We start from the raw sequence: 27,751 nt of genomic DNA on the forward strand, positions 1-27,751 counted from the left end.
GAGCATGCCAACTCTCTCAGATCTTGTTGGACTGACCAAGAAGATTGGAGAGAGGAGGTCCCACAAACCACTTGGCCCTGTGCCATGAAGGGCTTTACAGGTGCCTTGAATTATACTCAGAAGCCCACTGGCAACCAACAAACTTGTGAGGTGGCGTTGTTACATGGCCGTGCGCCACTGCTTTCTGGATTGGCTGAAGCCATATGCCCAAGTTTAATGTTCCCTTCCACATGTCAAGAAAACGGGCCTAAAGCAGCTTCACAAGCCCAGTTTTGCACCAAGAGGTTCCCAACAGAGAATTGGAAGAAGGGAGGGTGTTCACCTTTCCGTGCTTCTTCCTCCAGTTCATCCCAATCTTTTCCACTCTCCTCCTCGCTGCCCAGGGACTCTTTGGAGTAATCTGTCAAAAGAGAAGAAAGGCTCAGGATTGGCTGGCGTACAGAAAAGCCAACACAAAGTATGAGTCTGGAAGGAGTGTGCTGCCTTTGGAATCATAGGCTGACTCTCTGAAATGCTAGTGGCTGGGGAGCAAGAATGGGAAGGAGGTTAACTCCTTCCTGTCCACGCTTGCGCCCTTCCAGGATGCATCTGGCTGGCCATTGTGAGCGGCTCTTCTTATGAGGGGAGCCAAATACAGAAGCAAAGCCAAGGTTGGGGGTCAGATGCAAGCTGTGGGTGCTGGAGCAACGTGGGTTCAGTTCCTAAAGAAAACCAGCTTGTTATCTTAATAAACTTTGCACCTTGCTTCATGGAAGGAAGCAAGACTCGCCAAACAGAGGTCAAAGGGCTGGATTTACTGAAATATTTGGTCAACGTTTAAAGGACATGGAAAGTTAAGCAAGATATGCTTCAACAGAGAAGGAAGTGCACTGCACTAATCCTCTGTCCTCTACCAGTGTGGAGAAAGAAAAAGAAGAGGGGCAAACGTTGATGGCCCAGCAAGCAACATCAAGTGCCAACAGCAGGAATCCTTCTTTAGAGAAGTCAAGAGGGAGCCTCCCTCTTTCCTCACCTGATTCCTCTGCCTCTGAAGAGTAGTCTTCATCACTGTCCTCCTCCTCATCTTCATACTCTTCCTCGGAAGGGTTGAATGTCTCGTCCTCTATCTCGGACTCAGATTCCCCAGCTTCAGCGTCACTTCCCTGGAAGAAAGGGGGCAGGAATGGCGTCTCTTAAGGAAGTCAAGACAGTTAGGTTGAACTCTTTTATGGACTTTACGGCTTAGTACAGGACAGTGATTCCCTGGGTGAAATCAACAGTATAGAACAGGAATTTGAACAATTCCAATCTGCTAATGAAGGACATTTTTTTAGGGATCTAGGACCCTTATGAAAGGTATGCCTGCTACAATTCTAGATCTGTAGGATAAATGTTCTGCAGTGCTGTCTCCATAGTCTGTAAAAATACATCACATCACATCACATCACATCACATCACATCACATCACATCACATCACATCACCCAACCCAACCCAACCCAACCCAATCACCAATTTTCCCCGTCCACCAAACATTCTTTCAATCTCTGGCACTGAAATCCCTCTACCTTTCAAAGAAAGGGAGTGGGAGAGGCTCTGGGTTCCCCACATCCCTCCTACCCAGGTTGGTTCGTCCAGCATACCTCTCCCTCCGGCTCAAGGAACGACCAGCCACCTTGCTCAAAAAAGCCTTCTGGGTCATCTACAATTGTTTTCATGATTTTGGTCCAGTTGAGGGATTGCACCCCTTCGGTGTATTTAATGTCGCAAGAGCTGATGCAAATGAAAAAGGAAGAAAGATGAATGTACTGCTCACGCCCACTTCTCAAAATAGCTCCGTTCACAAACACAAACTCCAATGAAGCTTCCACCAGCATCTTAACACCTCAACAATTAGCAGTCACAGGAAACTGTACCAATGCAAGGGGATATGCCGCCTGTGCCCCCTACTCACTTGAGCCACTCCTTGATGGGGTCGAGTGAGGCCACAGGAATGGCATTAATCATTGTGACCTTCTTGCTGTAGTCCTTGTAAACGATGACCATGTCAAAGTTCTTCAGGTGGAACTGTACACGCTCAAAATGAATCAGCTCCACCTCATCCAGCGTTACCACAAATGGAGGCTGCAGGTAGGGAGGGAAATGGGTTGGTCTTCCAAATCTTGGAGATATTTGATGGCTGGGGGGGGAGTGCCCTAGACTACAATGGCCGCAGACTTTTCTTCTCAAATCTCTCCCATGCTACCATAATCTTAGTGTATGAGGAGCAGTCTGTAAATTAACAGGAATGCAGGCTAAGAGAGCATGAACCTTTGACCTACATGAGGATTTTAGAAGGCCTACACACATAATAGGAACCAATTCTTCTCTGTGGGTGGAAGGGCAACTCATGCCCATTCTTCAGAATTACAGCTTTCTAAGCCCCTAGCCCCTATGGCTAGATCCAAGCAAAGCTGGGGCCATTCCTTTCCCAATTTTATTTTCTGCCTATCTCAAGCAAATGGCACACTCACCCATTCAGTACAATTCACCAGGGCACTGCTGGTTGGCTGAAGCAGGCAGGTGCTTCGGTAGGGGGCGCCATTGAACCTATCACATGAGATGAGGGAGGCAAAGAGCGGACAGTGATAATCCCATTATATGAAAGGTTTAGATAATCTGAAGAGAGATCAGAGTCTAACCCTACTATGTTAAAAAAGGCAGTAATAGGCCTTTGCACTGCTTTTGATTCCAAGGGGAAAAGGTATGTCAGACTGCACAGGACAGCAAACTTAACACTGTCCTGCAACTCCTTAAAACAGCTGTGCAATCCTAGGGAAAGGTGGGGCTGCTGTAAGAGATCTTAGCTAGTTGCAATGTTTGTGTTGCAAAGCACCTTCTTGTTCTTGAATGCAAAGTGCTGTGCTAGGCCCCTCTCCCCAGCCAGGCACTCACTGTGGGCCAAAAGCTCTTTGGAAAGGCCAGCAAATCATGGAAGCAAAAGGAAAGGATGAAGAAGTAAACCAGTACAGTATGTATATTTTTTCAAAAGCCAGTTTGGAGATCACTTGCAGATGGGGGGGGGAACAGGAACCGGGGAAATTCTTCAGGGGATTATTCCCTGGCATTAGTCACAAGTCCCCTTTCTTAGGTGAATAACAACTTACTGGACCCCTGAGAAGACGAATGGAGTGAATGGAACAAATAAGAGAAGAACAACAGTATATGACCTCACTCTGTTCAGTGGCCCAATTCTTTACTTTTGGCTTGTTACCTGGGTGATTCCGACCTTGAAAGTCACCCTTTCTCTTTCTCACGTGAGCTCAAATGACCAGCCTCTTGCTGTGCTGAAACCAAAGCCCCCAGACCACAGCAGTCCTTACCCCAGCTCTCGGAAGGGCACCTCAAATTCCAATTCCTCCTTGGTTAGAGATTCTACCTTCTCAATGAAATTCTTGAACGCCGTTTTCAGCTTGTGCCTCATCTCACGTTCCATCTGTGCCAAAGGGGATCAATCACAGGGAACATCAGTCGCGTGGCCCCATCTGGTCTTCCTGCTTCCCACTCTCCCTGTCCAACAGGGCTGCAAACAGCCTATCCTCACCTGCTCAGCATAGAGGTCGTCCCGATCATGCATGTGCTGGTGCTTGCCCAAATCGGTGGTGATTTCGCCCACCTCTGTGTAAAATTGCACATCCGTGTGGCGTTTCTTCCCAAACATAATAGCATTCTGGAGGGCAGACAGGGAAGTGACAAAGCTTCAGGTCTGCGCAGAATTATAGTATGGAAAGTCTGCACTTAGGTGAAAGTGTGATTCCTCTGCATGGTTTATCTTCTACTGGTCATGGGGTTGGGGGGCAACAAGAGCAGCAAACAGGGCAGAAACAGCAGTCACTTTTCCCTGACCACAAATGGGTCAAGCTTCTCCTCAAGATGATGCAGCATCAGCAGGAGACACATGCATCCTTTTCTGGGTTTCCACAACATTGCAAACTGACCACAAAGAACGGGCCTGCAGAAAGTGCTAAGTTAAATGCAGCAAGGTGTGTGAATGAAGAAAATTGAGCGCCCTGTCTGGGGCCTGCTTCCGCCAGTGAGGGCCTTCTCAGCACTCCACCCTCTCCTAGCTCAAGGGGGCAAGGATACCTTCAGATGAAAGTGAAGCACAATGATCATCTCCCCATCACAGGGCTGGAACACAGCATGCTTGATGTTGTTGTACAGGATGTCCACTTTGTCTCCCCGCACAGAGGTAAAGCGAAAGCCTGCCAAGGGAAAGCCGGAGTGAGGGGCAAAGGCCATCTGCTGCTGGGTCAGTCTGGAAATGCCAGCAGAACCTCCCCAGGCATGGAAATGAGGAAGATGCAAAACCGGGCTGGCGGGTGAAATTCCAGGGATGGGGTTGCTCAGGAGACAGGTGGTGATGCCCAGAGGAATCCCTTTCAGCGCTCTGCTTTTGAGCTACCTTGCCTTAAAAAAGTATGAGTGCTGGTCTGCCCCTGAGGGGCAGCCCTGTGCTTCTCACAGTCCCCTTTACCATTCACATGGGCTTCCAGAGACCCCTGCATCCGCTTCTGGGCAATGTTGGGACGGATATAGAGGTCCTTCAGTTTTGGATTGCTGCGGTTTAGGTTGATCACCAGAGAGTCTTGTTTGACAATTCCCTGGGGAAAGGAAAAAGGTTCAACTACTTCTGCCTGCAAAGCCCTTGTGTCTGCTAAGGGTGCCCTCCCGGGTGTTGTCCTCAGCAAACATCTCTCCAAACACTGCAATTGCTTGGGAGATGCACGCCTGGAAGCCTCTCCCTGGCTCACCTCCTTTTCTTTCTCTTCGGCTTCACGGGTTTTGTAACGCTTCTGCACCTCCTTGATGATGCGGAAGGCATTCTGGAGGTTGAGCGCTGGTACTGTCTGCTCCCCAGGTGTTTTTATGTTGGAGGCCCGATACGTTCTGAAGGAAGAGCAGTGTGAGCATTAGCAAGGGCCTGAGGATGACACTGAAGTTCTCTTGACTGGGCTGCTAGGAGCCTCTCTTGAAGACTGCAACAGGAAGGAAGAGGAGGAGGGAGGCTGCCTGGGATGTGGACATTTGGGCCTTTAGGGATTCCCATTCATCAGGGCAAATTAAAGAAGGCCCCTGATCTCTCATCAAGGCGTGGGCTCCAACACAAGAAAATCAAAAGGCAACTAAAGAATATCAGCCCTGAAGCCCACCTATACGCACACAAACTGCTGTCACTTGTAATGGTGACACCATCCCGATTGCACTGTCTGGGAGTTAACTCACATTTCTTTCACAAAAGTGGCTTCTGGGTTAGGGAAGATGTTGCCCTCGTTGCGACCCAAGGCACTGCCAGGACAGTAGAAGTTGATCCTCAGGTAAGTGTAGTCACCTTCTACTGACATGCTGATGTTCTGCATGAGAAAACCAGGTGGGGAGCACACTCTGAAGCGTCCACTTTCATCCAAAAGCCCCCCTCCCCCTCCAGGGCCAGGGTGCCCCTTTCTACACACCACACTCTCACAATCATACAAAGAAATAGCCTCCATTTATTCTTCCTGGGCATCAGAGCAATCACACTTCGGCAGCTTCCCTTTCAAAGCCATTATTCGCTCCTACTTCTACTGAGCTGCAGCTCTCCCAAGACTGAGTAAGCCTCACCTTCCCATTCTAGCCCAGGGAGAGAAGTTCTCATACCTTGATGGTAGCAATGTGGAACGGAGTAGCAATGCCAAAAACAGGCATGATGACAGTCTCATACTTCTTGTCGATGTAAATCTTCATCTCCCGAATGTAAGGCTCCTTAGGCAACAGAGAGGGGTTCTTGTAGGACACGTTTGACTTGCGAGCTCTGCGAGGAAGCAGAAAGGGTGGAGAAATCTGACAGTGTGAAAGATTTCCAGCCATCTCCCACAGGCCTTAGGAAGGATGGCTTGCTGAGAAGCAAGCAAGCTCAAATATTTTTGGGAAGAAGGGCGTTTACTCCCACCTGCCCCACAGCTGCTCTTTGGCTGCACATCACATGCCCACCAGGCAGAAACAGGAGAAACCCGCTATCACTACCATCGCACACGACCCTTTGACTTACTTCTGGATCTGCTGCTCCCCCTTTTGTTCTGTTAGGCGTCTCCGGGCTTCTTCGTTCAGCTGCATTGCCAGCTCTTTCTGATGCGCTCGGCGTTTCTCTTCAGCTGTCAACTCATTCTGGAAAGATGAGTGATTGCTGCTCACAAAGCACTGGAAGATCCCTGTCTCCACCCCTTCTTCAATTTACTACCTTCACCTTCTGTGACCTGGCATGCCATTGGCCATGCAGAGAAATCTGAGAGTTGCAGTCCCAACAGCCACCAGGGCGGGAGGGGGGGAGAGCTTGAGGAAGTGTGGTTCTTCCAGTGAGCTAGCACTCTCTCACATGAAGGCATGCAAAATCTTTTTTCCACTATTAAATGATACAACTCCCTCCCCCTCTGCCCCCAGTCCACCTAAACTTCTCTACCCGAGTTCTCTCTGGCAGCAGGGCTGCCCGTGAACCACGCCCAAGGAGGATTCCTTCTGTATCATCTTCCTCTTCCTCTTCCTCTTCGTCCTCTTTCTGTGACAAAAAGGAGAAATCAGAACATAAACACATACATAGGAGGCATCTTATTTGAAAAGGGCAAACAGAGTTTTTGTTTCTAAACTTATTCTGCAATATTAGAAATTTCTCACAAAATGTAAAATACCCTGCAAAGCCCTTAACTGTGAGGGCTATGGGGCTAAGAACTGAAAGTAGGACATTCCCAAATCTGGCAAAGTGAACTGGGCATTGCATGCCTGTTCTACCCCCCTCAAGTTCCTTAAAGCTGCTCTGCTTTTCTGGACCTGACCAAGTTCTCGGACGCACCTTTAGTAAAATGCTGACGTTCTTAACCTTCTTTTTGACAGATGTCAGGAGAGTAGCCGGACCATCCTGAGAGGAGAAAAAACAATTCAGCAGGCAAACAGTTGCAGGCTGGACTTCCTGACAGACCAGGTTCCCTCCCTCTGCTGGGACTTAGCTGCTACCATTCTAGTAGACCGCAGAGCAAACAGGAAGAGAGATGCAGGAGTTTTTGGTTACTCTTGCTGAAAGGGAACATCTGCCTTTGACACTTTCCAGCTGTCACTTCAACCCTCTCTCCTGAATCTTAAGGACTGATTTCTGAGTTTTCGTCCTTCCTTTAGCACTTAGGACATAGTATTAGTGGAACTCATTAAAAAGATAAAAAATAAGCTACTTAAAATCAAACCAGACTAATACAGCTAGCTTGAAAATGAGAATTCCTCAGAGAATCCAAATCATCCAAATGTGATCTGGGTAAGGCAGCTATCCTTGACCTGCTATCAATCTGAGTTCAGTGAGTCTGGCTTGCTCTCTTGCCTTTAAACCAGGATTGCTATTCTGTTCCTGGAGAACGGACAGGTAGGAAACTGTTATCCCAAAGCAGAATGGCCCATTTGGCTTTCTGTGTTTATGCTTGGATGGGATAGTGATGTGACAGATTCCCGCAACAGGAGAATAGCACCAGAGTAGCCTTTCCCAGCAACGGACCCCCTCCAGAAGTTTGGACTTCAGCTTCCAGAATTTCCCAGCCCGCATGACCTTTTTTTGAAAATTCAGGGGGTTCAAGTTGATGGTCTTGGTTTGCATAACATAGCAGGCTGGGCTAAAGTAAAATTGTGTAGTTTAGAATCCAATACCTTGAAGGAACCCGCCCATCTATAGGTTGTCCAGGAGGGAGGCTGTTGGGCTAGGCAAAGAAACCACGCAATCCATCCAACCATGGCCAGCCTGACGACTTTATCCCGAGAAAAGGGTGAACATAAATAGACTAAGAGAGCTGAAGAAAAACGAAGCTATCCATCTTTGCTTATCGCGGGACAGTGCAGTGACAGAGGTGAACTTTCCAAGGGTAAGTCTCCAGAATTCGGCAACTTCTTAGCTGGTGATGGTGCTATACCCAGTTTTAATGTCATTTAGGGCAGCGGTTCCCAACCTTTTTGGCACCAGGGACCGATTTCGTGGAAGGCAATTTTTCCATAGACTGGGGAGGGGGGGATGGTTTCGGGATGATTCAAGCGCTTCTTCTTTTTCCCGACCTTTTATTCGTTTTCCTTCGCGCCGTTTGGAGATAGCAGCCAACGGGCTTGCTTTCTCTGACAGGAAGCGGAGCTCAGGTGGTAATGCGAGCCAGTTGTAAATACTCGGGCTGTAAATTCGCTCGCTCACCCACTGCTCACCTCCTGCTGTGCGGCCCAGTTCCTAACAGGCCATAGCCCGGTACCGGTCCGCGGCCCGGGGGTTGGGGACCCAGATTTAGGGAGTGCCAGGAACAAAAAATTAAGGCAGTATGTGATTATAATCCTGAGCCTAGGCTTTAACGGTACAGGAATCACTCTGTTTGCAGGGAGAACTATCAGCTTAAGGGAAGAAGAAACCCCCTCATTGGAAACAAAGTCAAAGCTTTCCAAGAGCTTTGTCTGCTCCAGTCATCCATGTCTCCTCACTCATTGCTCTCCTTGTACCCACCTCTTCCACCAACACAGTGTCCCCAATGAACAGGGCATAGGTTTTCTCCTCAGGTTTCTTCCCCTCTCTGTTGAGCAGGTCAGAGAGCCCCACGTTGAGGCTGAACACCATCCCTGGGCAGGCAGAACACAGCTTCATAAGTCAACGAGCCACCCCAAGGGGCCGCTGAACTACCTACCCACAACAAAGGTGAGCTTGTGTGCATGGGTGAACCGAGGACACAGGACCCACCCCATACTGTATTTACCCGAGTCTCACCTTTCTTGAGACGATACTGGTTTTTGCTGTTGATCACAAGGGATCCCTCTCGGAACTCAATGCCCATGGCAAACCTAGGGAAGAGAGGGAGGGAAACAATGAGTCCTCCCAAGCACACTACTACTGAGCTTACCTTCGCAGCTCCCCAGGGGGAAAGGCTTGTTACCCCAGGTTCTTGGTGATTTTGCTCAAGAGTTCTGGTTTCTGCTTCTTCACCATATCCATGACAGCAGCGTAGACCTCACACAGCTTCACACCTAATACGGTGGGAAACAGATCAGAGGGGAAAGAAGAGCACTCTACCCACAGCAGCTGTCTAGAGGGTTCTCTCTGATGAGAAGCGGGGCCTCCTGGAGCCTAGAGCTCCCTTCTACTCACCGTGCCGCAATTCTTTCAGCATTTCTTCCTGCAACTGTAGCAGGAAGGCATAGTTGTCCTGTGTTTCCTGAGGGGGGTCCACCATGAGTGTGCGCACCAGATTGGAACAGTACGATTTGTAACGTATGCCCATGGCACAAGTGACAGTCCCAAAGTGCATGTGGCTCTTCTCACTGAGGGCAGAGAGGCCAAGGTCAGAAGCAAGGAAACAGGATGCCAGCACAGCATTTGGACCCTTAAAGATCTCATCCTGACAATTTATGTGGCCCTTAAATTTCTTGGAAGGAGCATATGTAAACATGGTATGGGTAAATAAAAGCCAATCAAATGAAAGTATTTTTAATTTCGGTGCTGTCTTCCCATCCTGTGCGCTGAAGGAATTTGGCCTGCATTATCTACAGCTCGCAAATCATACTTGTAAACAGGACTTATTTTAATAGCAAACCAGGACACTTTAATGGTTTATTACAACCTGTCTGCACATGATTTCATTCAGAAGACATGAGGGATAACGCTGGAAACTTCATTTACGCATCACCTTGATCGTAAAATAATCTGACTCCTAAGAAAAGCAGTTTGTATACAAATTTGCCTACCTGACAACACTGAACTTGAGATTGTAATTCCCTCCACTTTGGATAATTGGGGGGTAACACATCTCCACGGTGGAAGGGTCAGCTCCAGAGAGATACTTCTTCTCCTCAATGGCCTTCTCTACAGACTCGGCCAGCTTGCTGTGCCGCACTTTCTGCCAGATGGTGAAGGTTTGGAGGTCATCAAACATTGCAGGAAAACCCCCCCTCAAATTATACTTGAAGAAATGATTGCTTGGCAGAGGCTGCGATGCACCCACTGGACTTGGGGAAGACTGATCCCCAGAGCACCCAGACTTGGCCAATATATTTGTTAGACATGCATAGCAATATGGAGAGCGGTAAGAACATTCTCTCCTCTGACCCTACAAATATCAACTCTTTCTCTTAACCCTTAAAAGAAAAAGTGCATGCAGCCAGCATATTCCTGGGCTTTTATTACCACCTGGTTGGAAGAAGCAGGGCAGCCATGTTGCCCCAGTAGGACATTCCAGGTTTAAAATACCAGGATAGGTATGGATGAAGCAGTGCCATGGCATCGTGCCCAGTTTGAGACAGAAGGAAGCAGAAAGACGAGTCAGTCAATGGCCACACCATGTGGGAAAACTGCTAAAGAACAAAGCCTGAATCCAGGGAGGAAAGAGGAGCTTCATAAAACAGTCCACCTCTCCCGCTTTTCAGAAGGCCACCTGTTCCATTTCACACAGAACCCACTCCTGCAGTGGCCAGGTTTCTCTCCTCACCTCATCAGCGTCCACAATCTCCATGACTCGCTCCTTCAAGAACTTGGTGAAGACCTCTGAAGTGATGGCAGCAGCTTTGCGCATCAGGGCAAGCTCCCCATCCTCTTTCACTGCCATGGTGTAGGCCACTACGGCACTGATGTCCACCTGCAGCAGAGTTAGAGGAACATGAGCAAGGGCCCCGTTTGCCGAGCCAGGGCACACTGGCACCTCGGAGCCTGTTGTTCTCACCTTCTCAAAGCCTTCCTTGCTGAGAGCCTCATTCCAGCTGTTCATGAATTCCCCAGGGAACTTGTCTTTGCTGAAGACCCCAATGCGCTTGCCATTCTTGCTGTTCTTGAGTGCATCAATCATCTTGTCGAAGTTGGCCTTGTTGCTTTCATTCTAGAGCAGGGAGGAAGAAGAAATAGGGGTTGGGTGGGAAGCAGTTTCTAAGCCCATCAGCCCTCCAAACTTACTTTATTCCATACGGTACACCAGGGATGGGCCACCTGGGACTCCACAGCACACCCCCTTTTGCATCCCTGAAAACCCCTACAACTACACTTTTACCCACTGTTTCAAAATAGCAAGTATATGAACCCTGTAGCATAATCCTAATGTAACCTCAGCACAGTTAAAAAGAGACCACTCCACCCACTGTGGCCTTTGCTCTCCCCAAACTCTCAAAAGGCTGTCCATCCCAGGTATAACACACTGATCCTCGTCCTATTTACCTTTTCCCGTACAAGCAGTGTGACAGCTGGCACCCCATTCGTATTCTCATTGCTTTTGCTGTTTGCAATCTGCTTCAGGAATTCTACCTTCTTTTTACTGGCCATAAAGATTATCTTGTCTTCGCAGAAAATCATTATGGTGTCTGTGAGTTCATAGCCAAAAAGCCACGTCTGGGGAATAGAGGGCAGGAGATTGATGAGGACCTTTCCCCCTCCTGTCCAAGAACCCCACCTTTCCCAAACTGTTTGGGGCAACAGCATGCCAGCCAGAGCCTTGCTTACCTGCAGGGCAGTGGACTTGGCATAGACAGTCTCTTCATCGACTCCCACTGAGACCACAATAGCATCAATAGTGGCATATTCATCCTCCCCTTTCTGCAGGGAAACAAGAACCCCAGCCTCAGGCAGAGATTTTGCTTCTTAATGCCCAAAGCTCAGTGAATTTCTCCCATAAAAAGCTGCTGCACATGTGGAAGATCCAACACTTGGTGGAAAATCATTATCTCATTGCAAAAAAGAGTGTCTAACTCTCTGGATAGCCCTCTCCCACACCCCTAAACAGCAAAGACAGACAAAATAGAATATATGCCTTTAAAACCAAGCTTCCAAAAAGCAGTAAGCTGTACATTGAACCTGCCCCCAATGATTTCCAGGTGCAGCTGCTGATACTCAAGATTCCAGCCATCCCCCACCCCCTCTCCCTCAAACAGGTCTCCTTTAATGGTTTCTTGTACGAAGATAGGCCCATCCGCGTTATTTGAGCAACAGCACCCTAACTTGACATCGACAATACCAGTGGTTTACCAAGATGTTACAGTGCACTCCTGTCTTTGTGGAACCTGAGGTTGAGGGCATTAAAACAACAATTACATATGATACAGCCATTAACAAAGGTCTACATTGCAGGGCTGTTTGTAAGTAACTCTCACACAACCCAGCTCTCCTTCTACAACATGGGTACGTGGGTGAATCAGGGACCACACAGCAGGGCCTAACCTAAAATATTGGGATGAGACAGTCCGGTCTTCAATTTACAATGCACTTGGACAACCCTGTAGGGTGGCAATGAAACACTTAAAGCCTGATCAACAGCATGGCTGTTACAAATCTTTACGTTTCAGTGGGGATACTTAGTCACATTTGATGCAGATGAGTGAGATTATTATTTTTTTAAAGTTTCATGCTTAAGTAAAATATTTATGTAAGGACAGAGCTTGAAAGAACTGAGCTAGGCTGAAATCCTTAATTTCTCCACTTAATTCTATAGTCTCTGATGCTATAGATGATGCGGAAAAGCCATTCAGATCTCTCAGATGGCTTCCAGGCCCAATTCAAAATGGTGACTTTAATCTATAAAACCTTTCATCACTTAGGAACACAGTATCTAGAGGAAAGCATTTCCCTGTATAGTTCTACTGGAGACTCAAATTCATTTGGAGGTGTGGTCTACATGCCTTCTCATATAGAAAGACAGGGGAATCACCCTCTACTCTGATGCCTTTGCGTCAGTGTTGACGCCTGGCGACTGCCTGGATAAGTCCCTGAGTTTTCTTGGCAAGGTTTTTCAGAAGTGGTTTGTCATTGCCAGCTTCCTAGGGCTGAGAGAGTGACCGGCCCAAGGTCACCCGGCTGGCTTTGTGCCTAAGGTGGGACTAGAACTCACGGTCTCCTAGTTTCTAGCCTGATACCTTAACCACTGCACCAAACTGGCTTTCTGTCCTTTTTACTCCCAAGGGAATCCTCTTCTATTCTTTCAGGACCTTCAGTTTAATGCTCATTTCTACTTAAGGGCCTCCTACATGATTTCCTAGTTAAATTTATGGCCTAGTTCCTACTGTTTAGAGGTGACTGTATTTTAATTTGCTATTTTAATTACAATGTGCTTTTCTTGCAGGTATTATTTTTGTGCTGTTTTGTACTAGGATTCATTATGCATGCTTCTGTACAAAGATGCAGGCTTTTATATTTCAGTTTAAAAATATTTATGTAAGCAGCCTTGAAAAAATGTCTGCTTCAAAAGGCAAAATACAGTTGCTTTTAATAATAATAAACTCCCCCAACAAGTGAACATTTAGAGAATCCTATTATTTTTATACTTATGTGCATATATCCTGTTCCAGCCATTACATTTTATAATTTAAGAACAAAATGCTAAGTCTTCCTCATTCAAAGTCACTCACCAATTTACTTCACTGAATTACAGAAAAGATTAGCTGCTTTTTGATGTTTTGATTTGTTGAAATACCTTTTTCCCTGCAGCGGTTTAGGTATTTTAGGAACTCTGTCTACCAACAGCCCCCTTGTATGTAGATGATGTCCATTTGTCCATTTAAGTATGGATGCAAGAATACAGTATTGTATGTTATATTGTAACTGCAGATGATTATAACAGATGGTTTAATTTTCTCTTTCAATATTGAGCATAGTGCCAGTCAGGCAAAAAAATATACGATTTGAAGTGGGACATTATCCAGTTTTTCCACACTGAGCATCATGGCATCAAAGAGAAACAGACAAAGCAAGAAAATTCTAATGCTTTTTATACCTTAGGTACTCAGCCTCCAAACGAGAAGTAAAGGCAGCAAGCAAATGACAAAGTTTGCTTACTGGACTGTTAAAGAGCTTTTAAAACAGTGTTTCTCAACCTTGGCAACTTTGAGATGTGTGGACTTCAACTCCCAGAATTCCCCAGCCAACAATGCAATTCTGAGAGTTGAGTCTACACATTTTAAAATTGCCAAGGTTGAGAAACACTGTTCTAAAAGAATATGGGTAGGAGACTGCTTGGCCTGGGAGCTATCTACAATCCATAACTGACAACTTACAACTGAGCTTTACATGAAAGGGCAGTGCTTTATATCAGGGTCTTCACTTTTACACTAGAAGGTTTCCATCACATGACACATTGGTCACTATACCAAGACTGGCCCGCCAAAGTCAAAATCTAAGAGGGATATAAAAAGATTTTCATGCAAATGAAAGCCATTACCATTTTTTGATTTGTTCTTATCCCCTACTCTCTACCAGCTCCCTTTCCCCCCAAAACATACCTTTTCCTCTTTCAAGATTCCCTGTCATACCACAACAGACTGAGATGCTAATCCAATCTTGACCTGTCTTTTGTCAGGAAGCTATTATATAGGAGAATCTGGCTCAAAAGTCAGCTTTTTAAACACCATACTATATACAAGTTATTTCTTGGTTAAATTTTAATATTCTTTGCCACTGTCTCACTTACTGAAATACTTTTTTCTGTAGAACATTCTGAAAGTCTGGAAGCTATAAATTGGCAACATGGTTTGCGGGGGGGGGGAGTCACTCTTTATACTCCACAGCCAACAACCCTATTTTTCATTTAAAGCAAGAAGAAGATTATAACCCACACATCTGCAGAATAGAAACTGGACTAGTAGAAAGAAGCTTGATTTTACCTTATCCCCTTTTTAAAAATATTTGGATCCACATGAAGACTTCTTCTACCCCCTAACTGGTCACTGATATAGTTTTGCACTGAACAACTGAAACAGTTTATCCAGGACTATGCGAATATGAAATGTGCATTCCAGCCACAAGGTAAAAACAGGCACATTGTAAATGTTGCAGCTAATACATTTTCAGTTTGGACTACAAGAGTACAGTTTGATTAAGTTACCTACTTCTGAATATGCATTTAATCACACAAACTCATAGCCAGCATGACAAAAGAGCATGAGCAAAGAAACAACTGTAACATGCGTACAATAAAAAGATGACATTTTAAAAGGGTAGCATTATGTGATCACAAGTAACACAAACTATCCATTATTTTAAAACCATTTTTTTCATAGCTGATCAAAATAGCCTGATGCATCTAAATGTATGTATCTAATTACCAAGCATAGAAACATTACTGATAATGGAGACTGCAAAAGAAATATAACAAAGTGACAGAGAGAACAGGAAAACACTGGCTTCAGTGTAATGTCAACAATGACAGGATTCTCAGGGAGACTGAAGATACTAGGTAGATTTGGACAAATCTCTTTCCTTATTTAAGTGCTCTCTTTGGCAAAAGGGAATGTGATTATGACAACCAACCTCTTGGGAGAATTAAGGAAGCAAAAAAAGAAACACTTATCAGTAACACACATACTTTCAAGTGCTTAAGGAGCATATCAACCTGTTAAAACAACAATAACGTACATGTATTTGGACATATTCCAACAACTCAACTCCATTATTCCATGTCCTTCACTCCAGAATTAGGGAAAAGAGGTCTTGACTTCCTGTGTGGCATCTTTTCAGGTACTTGAAGAGTGCTGTCATATCCCCCCTCAGTTGCTTAAAAGCCTAAACATCCCCATCCCTTCAATCGGTCTTAATCGGTCTTACATTCCAATCCCGATAGTTATTGATGCGCTTCTCTGAACCTGCCCTAATCCTTCTGAAACTGTGGTGCCCAGAATGGGTCACAATATTTAAGGTGGGGGCGGGGGGGTCTAACCAAAGCACCAAAAACCATTACTTCCTGCAATTTGGAATTTTGTGTCAAAAGAGCCTAAAGCTGCATTCGCCTTCTTTGCAGCCACATCACACTTCATATGTGGCTTGCCCTCAACTGCTATTCCAGAATCTTTTCCACCAGGACAAGCACCCTCACCCTGGATTTAAGCTGCTGAGTTCTGCTTCCCACACCACGAACTTCGCACTTGTTTCTGTGAAAAGTTCATTTTAACCCTCCCAGCCCGTTTCTCCAACCCATCACGATCATTTTAAGTTTCGTTCTGTCTATCGGGGCATCCCTTAGCCCCAATTTAGCGCCATCTGCGACCTGAACAAGCCTTCCCACACTGTTCATGGGAAGGGACCTCTTCGCTGGATGTGTCCAAGGGGAGGCTCGGCTAACGATGCTGTAAGGCGACTTCCTGTACCGAGCAGCGCCTCGGTGAACTCCAGGCTGACCTCAGGCAGCTGCCGTTGACGGGGGGAGGGAGGGAGGGGCAGACCCGCAGCTGCCACCGTCGGTTGAACCGTGTTTATTACTGCTTTGTGCTTTGTGGTCACTGGTTTAAGGTTCAAGCTTGCCCAGAACGCGTCCCCGGGTGAAGCGATGGGACCTTCGGGCGACCGTCGTGAAAGCAGCCTGCCCTCGAAGGGAAGCATCGGGGGATGCTCTAGCGGCCCCCCCGCCGCCCCCGGGACTCCCTCATTCCCAGCCGGGAGGAGGAACGGCGCCCGGGCGGGGAGGAGGACCCCGAGCCTGCTGTCCCGGCTCCCCTCGGCCCTCGCGCGGCCTGACCTGCCAGTTGCTGTAGAGGCGCGTGACGCGGCGGTAATACGCCTCGCGGTCCAGACTCAGCGCCATCAGAGCGGCTCCTCCGTCGCCCCGCCTCCCGGGCCGCCCGCTCGCTCGCGCCGCCGCCGCCGCCGCGACCTCTCTCCTCGCCGCGACTCCGGAAGTGAAAATCTCTCACGGCTCTCTCTCCTCGCGAGACTTTCCGCACGACTTCCGGCTCTCTTTATTTATTCACGTCTTCGGTGTCTTTACCGGAATATAAATACCCATGCATTTCCACCTCCCTCCCGCCCCTCTTTTTCTTTTTAATTATTTATTTATATTATTTGTGTATTGTTATTTTTTTCAAGCACACAGGCCTTTATTTCTCCCATCGTTGCGTTCGGAGGCAGCGCGCGCCCCTCTGTGTATCGGAACGAATCATGTCCTTGTGGAATAATAAAAATACTATATTTAAAAAAAAAAACACAATATCAATCAGTTGTATTATTTCTCGCGCTTTTTTTTTCCTGAGATAAAGTGAGGGGATCACGCATGCGCCAGCATTTGGGCTTTCAACTGGCGCCCGCGCTTTTCGGGTTCAGGCTCGCGCGCCTATCACGTGACGTTCAATGGCGCGAAGGTTTGTGGGTCACGCGACCGCTTTCCGCCTTCTCTCACCCCTCCCCCCGCCTCAGCTTGTTCTGCTGGCACTCCCCTTCGCTACTGCTTTCGCGCGCTCTGGCCAAGAGGGCACGTGATCTCAAAACAGTCTTGGGGAGAAAACTGCGCGTGCGCCTACCGCAAAGCCTTCCCTTCCTACTATCTTCGCTTCCTATTATCTACAGAGAGATAATAATATAGCATAACACATAGTCTTAACTTCTGAGGGGTCAGAATGGTTTTTTTTAATGCATTAACAGTTCAAAGGTCAAGGAAACTCAAGGCTTTTATTTTCTATTTAGCTTGTAATGTTAACAGTGTGCTACAGTGCGTAGCTGTCGTAAGCCAATTTTTCTCACCCGCCATAACCTGCAGTACCATTAAGGGTGAAGGACTGTCTTTGCTTTTGGACATAAAATCTATAGGCAGATAGATTCAAAATTTTAATCAATTCTATAACTCCCTTCTCACTGCCCGCCACCCCCTTCCCAACATAGGTAAGTTACAAAGAGCTGCAGTTTCCGATATGGCAATGACTTTACATAGGGAACCCGGAAGTGATGTATCCCATCACGGAGATGGTTCGCTTTACTTTATAGCTCTCGGGCCGTCAAGGTCCATTCACGGCCCGGGGCTGCCTGACTACTACCTGGCGCATGCGCGGGGATCACTTTTTACAGAAGACCCCAAAACGTTCCCCTTTGGACGAGGGTCCAGTCAAATCGTCCTTGCCTGTTCCCGCGGCGGCTCCTTAAGGACTGCGACGAAGTTTCACGGGAGCAGTTTGCATCGCCGCAGCACTTGAAAGAAAGGGGAGGACTTTACAAGGAACACAAAATGATTGCCACAATGGAGCAGTTGCTAGGAGGACTCTCAAGCCGGCCTCCCACGCAGGATTTGCGGGGAAGAGGAGAAACTGCTTATTCCCTCCCTGGGCTCTGGGAGGAAAAACACATAAAATTACAGTCACTGTAACTGATGTTTAGGTTTAGCGTGCTGCGCAGGCCCAGCAGCTGTGGTCTACCCCATAAGCTGCAGCTATGACAACAGACTTAGACCAACCTCCAACATGTTCAACAAGCCAAAAAACCGCAAGGCCTTTCCTCTGTCATCTCAAGTTTTGATAAAATACCTCAATCCTATGGCTGGCTGTTTCAGAATATCATGTAGCCCAAGAGGCCAACTGAAGGGAGTTTTTTGAAAACTAAACAGGCCATGGGAAATTGGACAGAGAGATGTGCTCCACCTCATGTAAAAAGAGGAAAAAAGGAAAAAAAGGAAAAATCTAGGGCAAGAAAGGGGGAAATTACAGGAGATGAAGTAGGAAGTTAACAAAATGTAACAAAAAACTGGCTGCGTTACCATTTTGTTCCAAGAGGCATACCCTCCTAATCTAGCCAGCCAGAATAGCTAAAGATGATTGTTTCACAATGACCGAAACGGGAAAAAGTTTGAAGTATTTCATATTTGTATCCTAAATTTCTTAAGTACAGGTAGTCCTCACTGACTGCAATTGGGACTGGCAACTCTGTTGCTAAGGTCGTAAAGTGAAACATCACATGACCACACTCGACTTACAATATCAGTTCTGGGTTCCTCACTGACTTTGCTTGTTGGATGCCGGCTGTGAAGGTCACAAATGGCGATCACGTGACTGCGAGATGCTGCGGCCACTGTAAACGTGTGCCAGTTGCCAAGCACCCAAATTGCGATGTGACCGTGGGGACGCAACGTCAAGGTCGTAAGTCTCCTTTCAGCACTGTCATAACTTCAAACGGTTATTGAATGAGTGGTCGGTAAGCGAGGACTGCCTGTATGTTTGAGTCTGTTGAAAAGTTACACCAGCGCGTAATTACAACCCAGTTAATAAGGGGAAGAAAGAAGAAAAATGGTTCTCCCAGCAAACTACAGTTCCAGAGGACAAAATTGTATTTGCTAAGAATTGGGTCACACCACCACTTAAATTGCATCTAAAATTCCTTTTGTGGAAATGGCCAATTATTTCACAAAAGCTTTCCAACTCAGGGTGGAGATGCCTTTTAAAAAACCCCCACCAAAACCAAAAACTTAAGACCTGCCTTCAAAGCTTCCTTTGTAAGAAGCCAACACCAACTTTTGAGAGCCAAAATGAGTTTGGTGGTTATCTGGAATTTTGCAGCCCATATGTAGTAGCCTGGACCAGGAGTAAGTGGTTGGGCGAATACAGCCATTGATAAGCCAGTTATTAACACAGAAGCGAGAAGCAGGTGCTGCAGCACATCTTGTGCTTATTTACTTAGAAGTAAATCATGCCGAAGGCGGCAGATCTTACTCCCAGCTAAATGTTTAGAGGATTGTGGTTTCAGTGAAGGAAGTAGGTCATTTCCAGATGGGGAGAGTGCAGCTAAGGTTGGTCACCCATTTTCTGAACACAGAAGCTACTTCCCAGGGAAGTTACCAGCTCCAAATATCTACTCCAAACCCAAGCTTTCCCAAGGTGGCATACACCAGAGGTATTGGACTACAAACACCATCCAACCTTGTAGTTAAAGATGGGAATTGGAGTGACACTTCCAGAAGGCACCAAGGTGAGAAACGTCGTTCTATACAGTAGTTTATTTATTTATCAAAGCTCTAAGGCTGTTTAATAATTAACTCCATGATGATTCTGGGAAGTGTATAGGGTTAAAAATGGATTCCTAACAAACAAATGTTAATCATCTTTGGTTTCTGACCAGAAATGCTCATTGCCAGTGTCTCTCCGGACCTTATAATAACCAGAGTCACTCAAGAGAGAGGAAGGCAGGAGAGGAGGACACCTGAATGAAAAGAACTGCCATGTAATTATCGACCCAAGCTTAGATCCCTCTGGATGTCTGTCAGGTTGAAAGAGGGCTTATTGTTGGTGCTGTCTACTGCGGTTGACTGAACACCAACTGACATGGCGATGCCAAACTGCCCATTTGTCTTCCTCCTCTCATTGCCACCCTTAAATATCTAGAGAGACAGAGACAGATCTGTCCCTCTAAAATTCCTTTTGTGGAAATGGCCAATTATTTCACAAAAGCTTTCCAACTCAGGGTGGAGATGCCTTTTAAAAAAAACCCACCGAAGAGAGACAGATCTCTAAATCTCGAGATTATTTTTTGTTTATGCCACTAATACAGTGCCACAAAGGAACAGGATGGGAGGGGGGGGGGTCAAGTTTTGTGCATTTTGTTCCTTTTATTAAAAAAAAACAAAAGAAAAAAAGGAGAATCCAGCTACAGGAAGCTCTATCTTCTCTTCTCCCTCAGCACCCTGCCACCCCAAAAACCCGCCCTCTGACTTAACTCCCTCACAATTTCTTTCCCACAGCCTCGGCCATATTACACAAGACATATTACATATTTATAAATATAAACCCCACCCACACGGAGATAGGGGTATGGAGGGAAAGGAAAGGTGTCCTCCCCACCCTCCTTTTGCACTTATATTACAGCACGTGAACCAGGGGGGAGGGGGAGGCGGCGAATGGAGCAGGCTGTGGGGAGAGCCAAAGAAAAGAAAAGGAGTTGCTACCTATATCCGGATCATCTTAGCTCGATGGGGAGGAGGAGGAGGAGGAGGAGGAGGAGGAGGGCTGGGTGGTTTGGCTGCCTCACGACTGCAGCCACAGAGACAGTTCTCAGATGATGCGAAGTGCCGCAGGAGGAGAGGCAGGATCTGCCCACCTGACCAACAGCCACTGTTTCACTTTTTTTTTTCCTTTTTAAAAAATAAGCCGCACATGAGCACCCTTTGAGGCAAGTAGTTTTCCATCCAACCCTGGCTGGGTTTGAAGGGCCCTGCTTTGTCCTCCCAACAACCAACGTGGGACGAAGGGAGCCCGACTGCCACGGGCCCGACCGAGCACCCAGTCTCTGGCCTTTCAAATTCAACGTCATGGGGACGGCTAGCCCCCGGGGGCTGGCCCTGTTTGAATCCGTCCATCTGTCCTTGGGACCAAAGTTCAGTCGTCCCCCTCCTCATCCCCTTCGTCGCTGGAGTCAGAGTTGGCGGGCATCATTGGGTCGTCGTCGAGCAAGGAAAAGTCCCGTTCCGAGCTGGCGTAGCCCTGAGACAAGTCATCCATCTCATCCTCCTCCTCATCCTCGTCCACAGGCTGTGGGTGTCCCAGATGCAAGGGCGTGGTGGCATAGCCAGCATGGCCCAGTCCCGGGTGGAGAAGGGTGCCAGAGGATGTGGCGGCAGTGGCAGCAGCGGCTGCAGCAGGGAACGGCATGTATTGCAAGGCAGAGCCATGGGCTGGGGTGGCTTGGAAGTGGGCGTGATGCAGAGAGAGGGGTCCCGTGGCTCCTAACTGGACCCGGCCAGCTCCCATCAGAGCCATCATGTTGGAAAACTCAATTGGGGTCTGGCGACCTCGCTTCTGTGCATTCTCAGCCCCCACTGGACCTGGAAGGAGGCGATTCATTGTTGGATCTGGAAGAAAACCCTGAAGAGAAGCAGAGAATAATTAGGCCAAGTTGGCACCCTGTGGCTGACCTGGTTGTTTGCTCCCCCAAATAATGGGCTCGCCCTGTGCACTCGCAGCACGTGATCTCCAGTGACCCAGTCAACTGGGAGTAACCAGTCTCTTTTTTTGAAAAAAGGATTTTTTTAAAAGATTTATTTTGTATCCTGCCTTTATTATTTTTTATAAATAACTCAAGGCAGGGAACATACTTAATGCTCCTTCCTCCTCCTATTTTCCCCACAACAACAACCCTGTGAGGTGGGTTGGGCTGAGAGAGAAGGACTGGCCCAAGGTCACCCAGCCAGCTGTCAGGCCTAAGACAGGACTAGAACTCATAGTCTCCTGGTTTCTAGCCTGGAGCCTTGACCACTAGTCCCAACTGGCTTTAATAGTGGCAGCACTGTGTTGGTGCCACCACAGAGAGAGGTGGGAACGGGGATTTATCCACTGCTATTTTCTGCCCCCCGCCTCATAACCCCCTCTGGGCGTGGGTATGAAAACTAAAACAATGTCCTCACAGCATTTTTATAAACCACTGAAAAACTGAAAGCACCAGTGACCTTCTGTACTGAAGTGTCAGGAAGGTTGTAGCATCTCCTAGTTAATCACCTTTTTGCCATTGGCAGAAATGCCAGCTACCTGCATCCTCTCCAGCCCCACCAGACAGCTCGGCTCTATCGGAACAGGTTTCGGGAACCGGGGCCATCTGTGCTTCCGGCGCTCCTCCATGTACTGAAGGGAAGGGGGGAAACAGGCAAGAGTTAGATGCTGCTTGGCGTGCATTGCATGCGTTTTATAGTCACCCTCTCTTCCAAAAGCCTTCCACCTCTTTTGTGTCAACTCTAGCAGCAGGAAGGCGGCTACGCTTCCCAGAGGGCCAAAAGTATAAACCGGGTAAATTCCAAAAACTATTAATACTGCGACCTCGTGACTCATACCTTCTCTGTGCTCTTTCATATTACCTCCTTACTGCCGCCATTCACTGCTTCTCCTTCCATCTGTCCTTTGGCTACACTACACCCCCTTCTCCCTGAAGCAATTGGTCTCCACCCCGAGTTAACTGCATCAGGCACTCTACTTCTTCTCAGCTCTATTAGACCGAAGGAGGGTAAAGGACCACGAGCCTTGGTCTCGGAATCTGTGTGTACACGCTCATCTAGAGCTGCTGACTTTTGGAAGCTACTGGGTTTCAGCAGAGTGGTGTGAAAGGGAGAGAGAGAGTACAACACCCCCAGACAGGAGAAAATAAGGGGAGAGGAGAGCAAAGGAGGATGGGAATCCTTTCTGTTGAATTCATACTCTCAAGAGGGTTTTAATCATCTCCTGGAGATGGTGTGGGTGATACTCTCAGCCAGAATGTTCGGTTCTTGGGACTAGGACCAGCAGTTGCAATTAACAGCAAGCTTCTACGGTCTCACTCAGAAGTGAAGTGGTTAGAGAGGCAACCTGTGGCCCCTTGAAAGATTTGGCTTAGGGTAGATCAGAGCATTCGACTTGATGACCCCAAGTCTAATTTCAACTATTTCAGCTTGGTGGCCCTAAGAGCCGCTGGGAAGATAAAATAGCAGGACAACTCCTTAGAGGAAGGGCAGGATGTAAGGATAGTTGGTATCTTAGCAGGTTAGAACATCCTGAGTCAGAGAGCAGAGGGAGAAGTGATGTTCGTTGGTGGAAAGGACAGGTTCAAAAAGGGAAGGGCAGAGGACCAGCACCCGTCTGCGAATGGGAAGGAAAGACGTGTCGGTGAACACATGCTTACAGCCAGGAAGCGAGGATCTACAGCATACTCGGGGTGGGCCTGCAGCCACACTTCAAGGTCAGCCCGGCGGGGAGCCGCATCACCCACCAGCAGTGTCCCATCAGTCTTGTTCACCACTGGGATATGAGCCTCCAGGTCAATATCAGGGCCTCTCAGCGCTTCCAGACACTGCAGCTCCAGCTGAAATTCCAAAGGAAAGAAAGAAGCTGAAAATAAGGGTCTCTGACATGGCTCTCCCACCTCTCCTTGCAGCTTGCTCCCTACCATTGATTGATTGATAGATTGGATTTATATGGCCACCCATCTCCAATACTGTCTCTGGGCAGCTAACAATTGCTTACCTCTACCATCTTCTTGCTACTTTTCTTCTGGGCGAGAGCAGGCCGATCCCGAACAGTGCCATTTGGGACCAGCTTGTGCTTTTGGAAAGTCAGTTTGATTCCTTCTTCCTAGGAAAATGCATGGAGAGTTAGGGTGAGGGTGGCAAGCTCAGGACCCCGCAGCCCCACCCCACTCCCCAAACAGCTTTAAAAGCTCCCTGGGATTGGGTTGTTGGAATTCAGGAAGAAAGAACTCAAGTGGGTGGCACAAAAATCTGTTATTTTCAGGGTGATCTAAGCTTCTAGACAGGATCGGAGGGAGCGGGGGGCAACTAAGGACCTTAGCAGATTCTATTTCCATCTTTAGTCCCTTCCCACCAAATGAGCTGAAACTGGCCTGCAAAATGGTGATACAGGCTGTGAGGAACTGGGGAAGGGGTTAAGGGCGGGAATGGGAACAAGAGGCTGCTCTTCAAAATTGTCCATGGAAATTTGGCCATTTTGCTGCTCTGTTTGGCAGCTAAATCTCAGGGGCTGCAGAGCTCCACTGATTTACAAATTCCCCACGATACAGCCATTCACTTTGCACAGGGACTCAGTCCTGGCGGTGGGGGACTGATACTGTTCTTCCACACCCACACCCGTCCAACTCACATCTTTGATCTGCACAGTAAACTCCTTCTCCTGGCCACTGTGTCGGAGGCGGGTGAAAGAAGTTGTGCCTTCCTCCTGTGATGCCAGAGGGCAGATGTGAGGGATGGGAGAGGTGGTGTATTCTCCATGCAAGTGGGGCAGGCCTTCTCCCTGGCCAGCACAGGGCACCACTTGGCCCTGCTGTGGGGAGGGCCACTTTCCAGACAGCACAGCCTGGCACACCAAGTCGATGCGGTTGATGAGTACACGGTCCTGCAGAACCAAGAGAAAGAGATACTAGTCTGGGCAAAAGACCCCATAACCTGCAAGACGCCTTCAAACTGAATCCACATTTTCCCATTTTGGAACTGGGTATCTCCAAGACATCTCAACTTCTTTCTACCTCTTAATGCTTTTTTCTGTCAGAAAGGCTACCTTTGGTCTGGGAACGCTGTACCCGCCTGCTGGGCAAGGGTTCCCCCCTCACCAATTAAAAAGAAAATTAGCAAACTCTTCTGAGATTGGGAATATCTGATGAGACCTCAGTTGAAATCCCCCAAGATTTTTCGCCGTTGAAAGACCTCACAAAACATTAGGAGTAACCCATAAAAAAATGTCAGTTAAAGAAACGTACAATAATTTGATGTTCTGGCTATTATGTGAGATCATAGAACACCCAGAGCTGAAAAATGTTGCTCATCCCCGACTTTCATAAACAAGGAAAATCAGTTCGAGAACAGCAACGATTGCTAGGAATGGAGGTTCCAAAGGATGCGAAAACCTGTGATCTCTGTTGTGGATTTCTTTATTTCTCACCCTTTAGCTGACGCACTGTTATTTTCTAATGCGATCACTTTATAAGCTATCTTTCAAATATAAAATATCTCCAAGGCAGGTGAGAATCAAATAAGAGTATTGCCACCAGTTTTATTGTTTAACTTATTAGCGTAAAGGATATCAATTGTAAAGCTATGAGCATTCTGAAAAATTACTCAGAAGTACTTCAAACCTGTGAACACAACCCTGCTTTGACATTCATTAAAACAGCCATGTCTTTTTTTTTTCCAGGCTTCTGCTTGAATCTGGAAAGAGATGCTACTGCTTTAAAGGGATCCACTCATTCAAATTAAGGTTTCTCTTAAAATACCTGCATCTTTTCCCCAGACTCACAGTTATCTGAAAAAGAAGGCAGCTGCTCTGAATAGGAGCGTGAGAACAGTAACAGCAAACTCCGCTCAGGGTCGGAAATGAAAGAAGATGCTCTTGGCGCAAGATGTGACTCCAGCAGCCCTATTTCTATCTAGGCCGTTACCTTTGGCCACTCGTGGGCCCTTTGGCGCTCCTGCAGCAGCAGATCCGAGGCACTAGGCTGCGGGGAGTTCCCCTCATGGGAGGTGGGCAGGGAGAGCAGAGAGGACTCCTCCTCCTCGAAGAGCTTCCCGCCACAAGAAGCTTCTTCACCTGGCAGAAAAACGAGAGGGTAGGAAGGGATGGGGGTGGAAAGAGAACACTGAGCTACTCCAGAAGAGAACCCAGGAGAGGAAGACATGTGGTGGGTTGGTTGCATAGCATGATGCCAGGACTAAAAATGCCAATCGGTTGTTTTTTTTTTTTGGTGGGAGGAGTTCTAAGCAAGTCCATGTACACCTCTTTCCCAAAGCCAGGCTGGGACTGATTCAGTGCTTGGCAGGAAGGCCAGCTGAAAATCTCCTAGCATGCTGTTTGGAGGTTCTGTGACCGGAGAAATAAGGGACAGAAAACGCCTTTAATCAAGTTTAGTGGCAAAGGGTACCTAATATGGAATGCTGTACTTCCTAAAAGCATGTTTTAGGTACAAATGTAAGTAAAAATGCCTGGTTTTTAGAGAATTGCAGATTGTACACAAGTTATAGGAGATTTATAATCAAATAAATATACAAATGAAGCAGGCTACAGACACACTGATTCGGCCATTACTATACTTTGGTAAGACAGCCCACAGAGCAAAATAAACCAGGATGTTTTAACTACAAATAAATTGGGGTTTGAATCATTATGTCTCATTCAGGACAATCTCACCTGTGTTTAAACTAACTTATTGGATTGTTATGAACTGGGGAAAGGAGAAGGCTGCCCTGAATTCCCTAGAAGAGGGGTGCAAAATTCAATTTTAAGATCCATTGCATCTGATAAAAAGGCAAGTTAAAAAAACCCTTTCCACTAACAGGCATTTCTCATTTTTAGTAGAAAGGCCGTCTTCTAGGGCCAATCCCCTCTTGATTTTTAAGCAAGCCATTGGCCATTTTCTTCTCAAGAGATGGGAGGGAAAGAAGGAACGTGCAATGAAGCGTCCTGAAGAACAGCTCACCCTCACTGTCATCGGAGCAGCCTGAGGAGGACGAGCAAGAGGATGAAGCAGAAATCTTGCTGAGGTCGAGTTCCGAGTCAGAGTCCTCGGCCGATTCAGGTTTTGGAGGCAAGGCAAGGGGCTGTTGCGGAGCAGGTAGCTCATTCAAAGGTGGACCAAGGAGCAGAGGAGACGGAGCAGCTGCCGTGCTGACACCTGGAAGGGGTAGCCCTGCAGGCTGGGGTGGCCCTGGGGGCGGAAGAGGGGGTGTCCCTGTGCCCCCTGCCCGACTGTGCAGGTGGCTGAGCCGAGCCGCCAAGAAAGAAAAGTCTGGGTCCTGCATGATGGTGGTGTCAGTCTGGCTAAGGCCGTGGCGGGCCACTCCCCGCAGCAGCTCTCCATCATGGCGCCCACACTGCCACCAAGGTGGCATCTCAGGGCCAGGAGGCTGGCACAGGGCAAGGCGCTCCTCCAAGAGGGGATGGCACAGCACTTGTTCCCGCAGACGCCGCAGGAGATCAATGCGGTACAGGGTCCGGGAGGCCCGCTCTTCTGTGATGGGTTCGATGAACAGTGTGGGGTCCGGAGACTCTACGGAGGAGAACGGAAAACCAGGTGAGTCTGGAACCGTTCTGTTTCTCTCTTGCATTTTTCCCAGTTAAGTTGCTTCCCTTCCATCCCCTGCTGCCTGAGGCCCTTATGGCCTACTTTTAGCACCCTTCACTTTGCTGCAGAGATTTATCACCAGGATCCTCTATGCTCGCATCCCCAGTTGGATCAGAGTTACAAACCCCGAAGCAACATTCAGTCCCACCAACCTCCAAGGACCCTGGACAAGGCTCACAGAGTCCTTCCAAACAATGCCACTGGACAGTTTAATGTCAAAAAATTCAAAAGTCTAAAATTTCAACACTTTTTTTTTTAAGTTAGATGTAAAAACATTGGGAACAACTTAATGCAAGTGTAGCATAAATATCGAATCTTGGAATCAAAGAAGAGTTTCCCAGCCTCACTTATAGTCTCTATGCATGCTTTGAAAAGTTTCTTTACTTGGCCTTTAGTTGCCCTTTATAAGATAAGCTGTCAATTGACTTTGCTCTCTCTTGATTGTTCATGTCTGTGTTCT

At 47.4% G+C, this 27,751-nt stretch overlaps 2 protein-coding genes across 3 annotated transcripts in view; both read right to left on the minus strand.

Moving 5' to 3' along the window:
• SUPT16H (SPT16 homolog, facilitates chromatin remodeling subunit) overlaps window positions 1–16,615 on the minus strand; it is an 18,173-nt gene extending 1,558 nt beyond the window's left edge. The window contains exons 1-25 of the mRNA XM_063301520.1: window positions 16,472–16,615; window positions 11,476–11,568; window positions 11,194–11,364; window positions 10,709–10,861; window positions 10,478–10,624; window positions 9,738–9,889; window positions 9,142–9,314; window positions 8,930–9,020; window positions 8,764–8,837; window positions 8,506–8,618; window positions 6,841–6,906; window positions 6,454–6,549; window positions 6,046–6,161; window positions 5,655–5,808; window positions 5,244–5,371; window positions 4,772–4,907; window positions 4,495–4,621; window positions 4,104–4,222; window positions 3,562–3,687; window positions 3,341–3,453; window positions 2,492–2,567; window positions 1,933–2,102; window positions 1,622–1,751; window positions 1,013–1,142; window positions 323–400 (exon numbers count right to left, since the gene is read on the minus strand). Coding sequence (XP_063157590.1) covers window positions 323–400; window positions 1,013–1,142; window positions 1,622–1,751; window positions 1,933–2,102; window positions 2,492–2,567; window positions 3,341–3,453; window positions 3,562–3,687; window positions 4,104–4,222; window positions 4,495–4,621; window positions 4,772–4,907; window positions 5,244–5,371; window positions 5,655–5,808; window positions 6,046–6,161; window positions 6,454–6,549; window positions 6,841–6,906; window positions 8,506–8,618; window positions 8,764–8,837; window positions 8,930–9,020; window positions 9,142–9,314; window positions 9,738–9,889; window positions 10,478–10,624; window positions 10,709–10,861; window positions 11,194–11,364; window positions 11,476–11,568; window positions 16,472–16,537 — 2,998 coding nt within the window. The 5' untranslated portion in view covers window positions 16,538–16,615. The remainder of the gene's footprint in view (window positions 1–322; window positions 401–1,012; window positions 1,143–1,621; window positions 1,752–1,932; window positions 2,103–2,491; window positions 2,568–3,340; window positions 3,454–3,561; window positions 3,688–4,103; window positions 4,223–4,494; window positions 4,622–4,771; window positions 4,908–5,243; window positions 5,372–5,654; window positions 5,809–6,045; window positions 6,162–6,453; window positions 6,550–6,840; window positions 6,907–8,505; window positions 8,619–8,763; window positions 8,838–8,929; window positions 9,021–9,141; window positions 9,315–9,737; window positions 9,890–10,477; window positions 10,625–10,708; window positions 10,862–11,193; window positions 11,365–11,475; window positions 11,569–16,471) is intronic.
• A 3,679-nt stretch (window positions 16,616–20,294) lies between these two features.
• The window catches only part of CHD8 (chromodomain helicase DNA binding protein 8), a 56,857-nt gene continuing 49,400 nt past the window's right edge, over window positions 20,295–27,751 (minus strand). For both annotated transcript variants that reach the window (XM_063301522.1, XM_063301521.1), the window contains exons 32-38: window positions 26,647–27,216; window positions 25,612–25,760; window positions 24,321–24,572; window positions 23,688–23,795; window positions 23,347–23,526; window positions 22,197–22,319; window positions 20,295–21,566 (exon numbers count right to left, since the gene is read on the minus strand). In XM_063301522.1, the coding sequence (XP_063157592.1) occupies window positions 21,081–21,566; window positions 22,197–22,319; window positions 23,347–23,526; window positions 23,688–23,795; window positions 24,321–24,572; window positions 25,612–25,760; window positions 26,647–27,216 (1,868 nt within the window). In that variant the 3' untranslated portion in view covers window positions 20,295–21,080. The remainder of the gene's footprint in view (window positions 21,567–22,196; window positions 22,320–23,346; window positions 23,527–23,687; window positions 23,796–24,320; window positions 24,573–25,611; window positions 25,761–26,646; window positions 27,217–27,751) is intronic.

This window comes from Candoia aspera, chromosome 4, assembly GCF_035149785.1.
Source record: "Candoia aspera isolate rCanAsp1 chromosome 4, rCanAsp1.hap2, whole genome shotgun sequence".
NCBI classification, from domain to species: Eukaryota; Metazoa; Chordata; class Lepidosauria; order Squamata; family Boidae; genus Candoia; species Candoia aspera.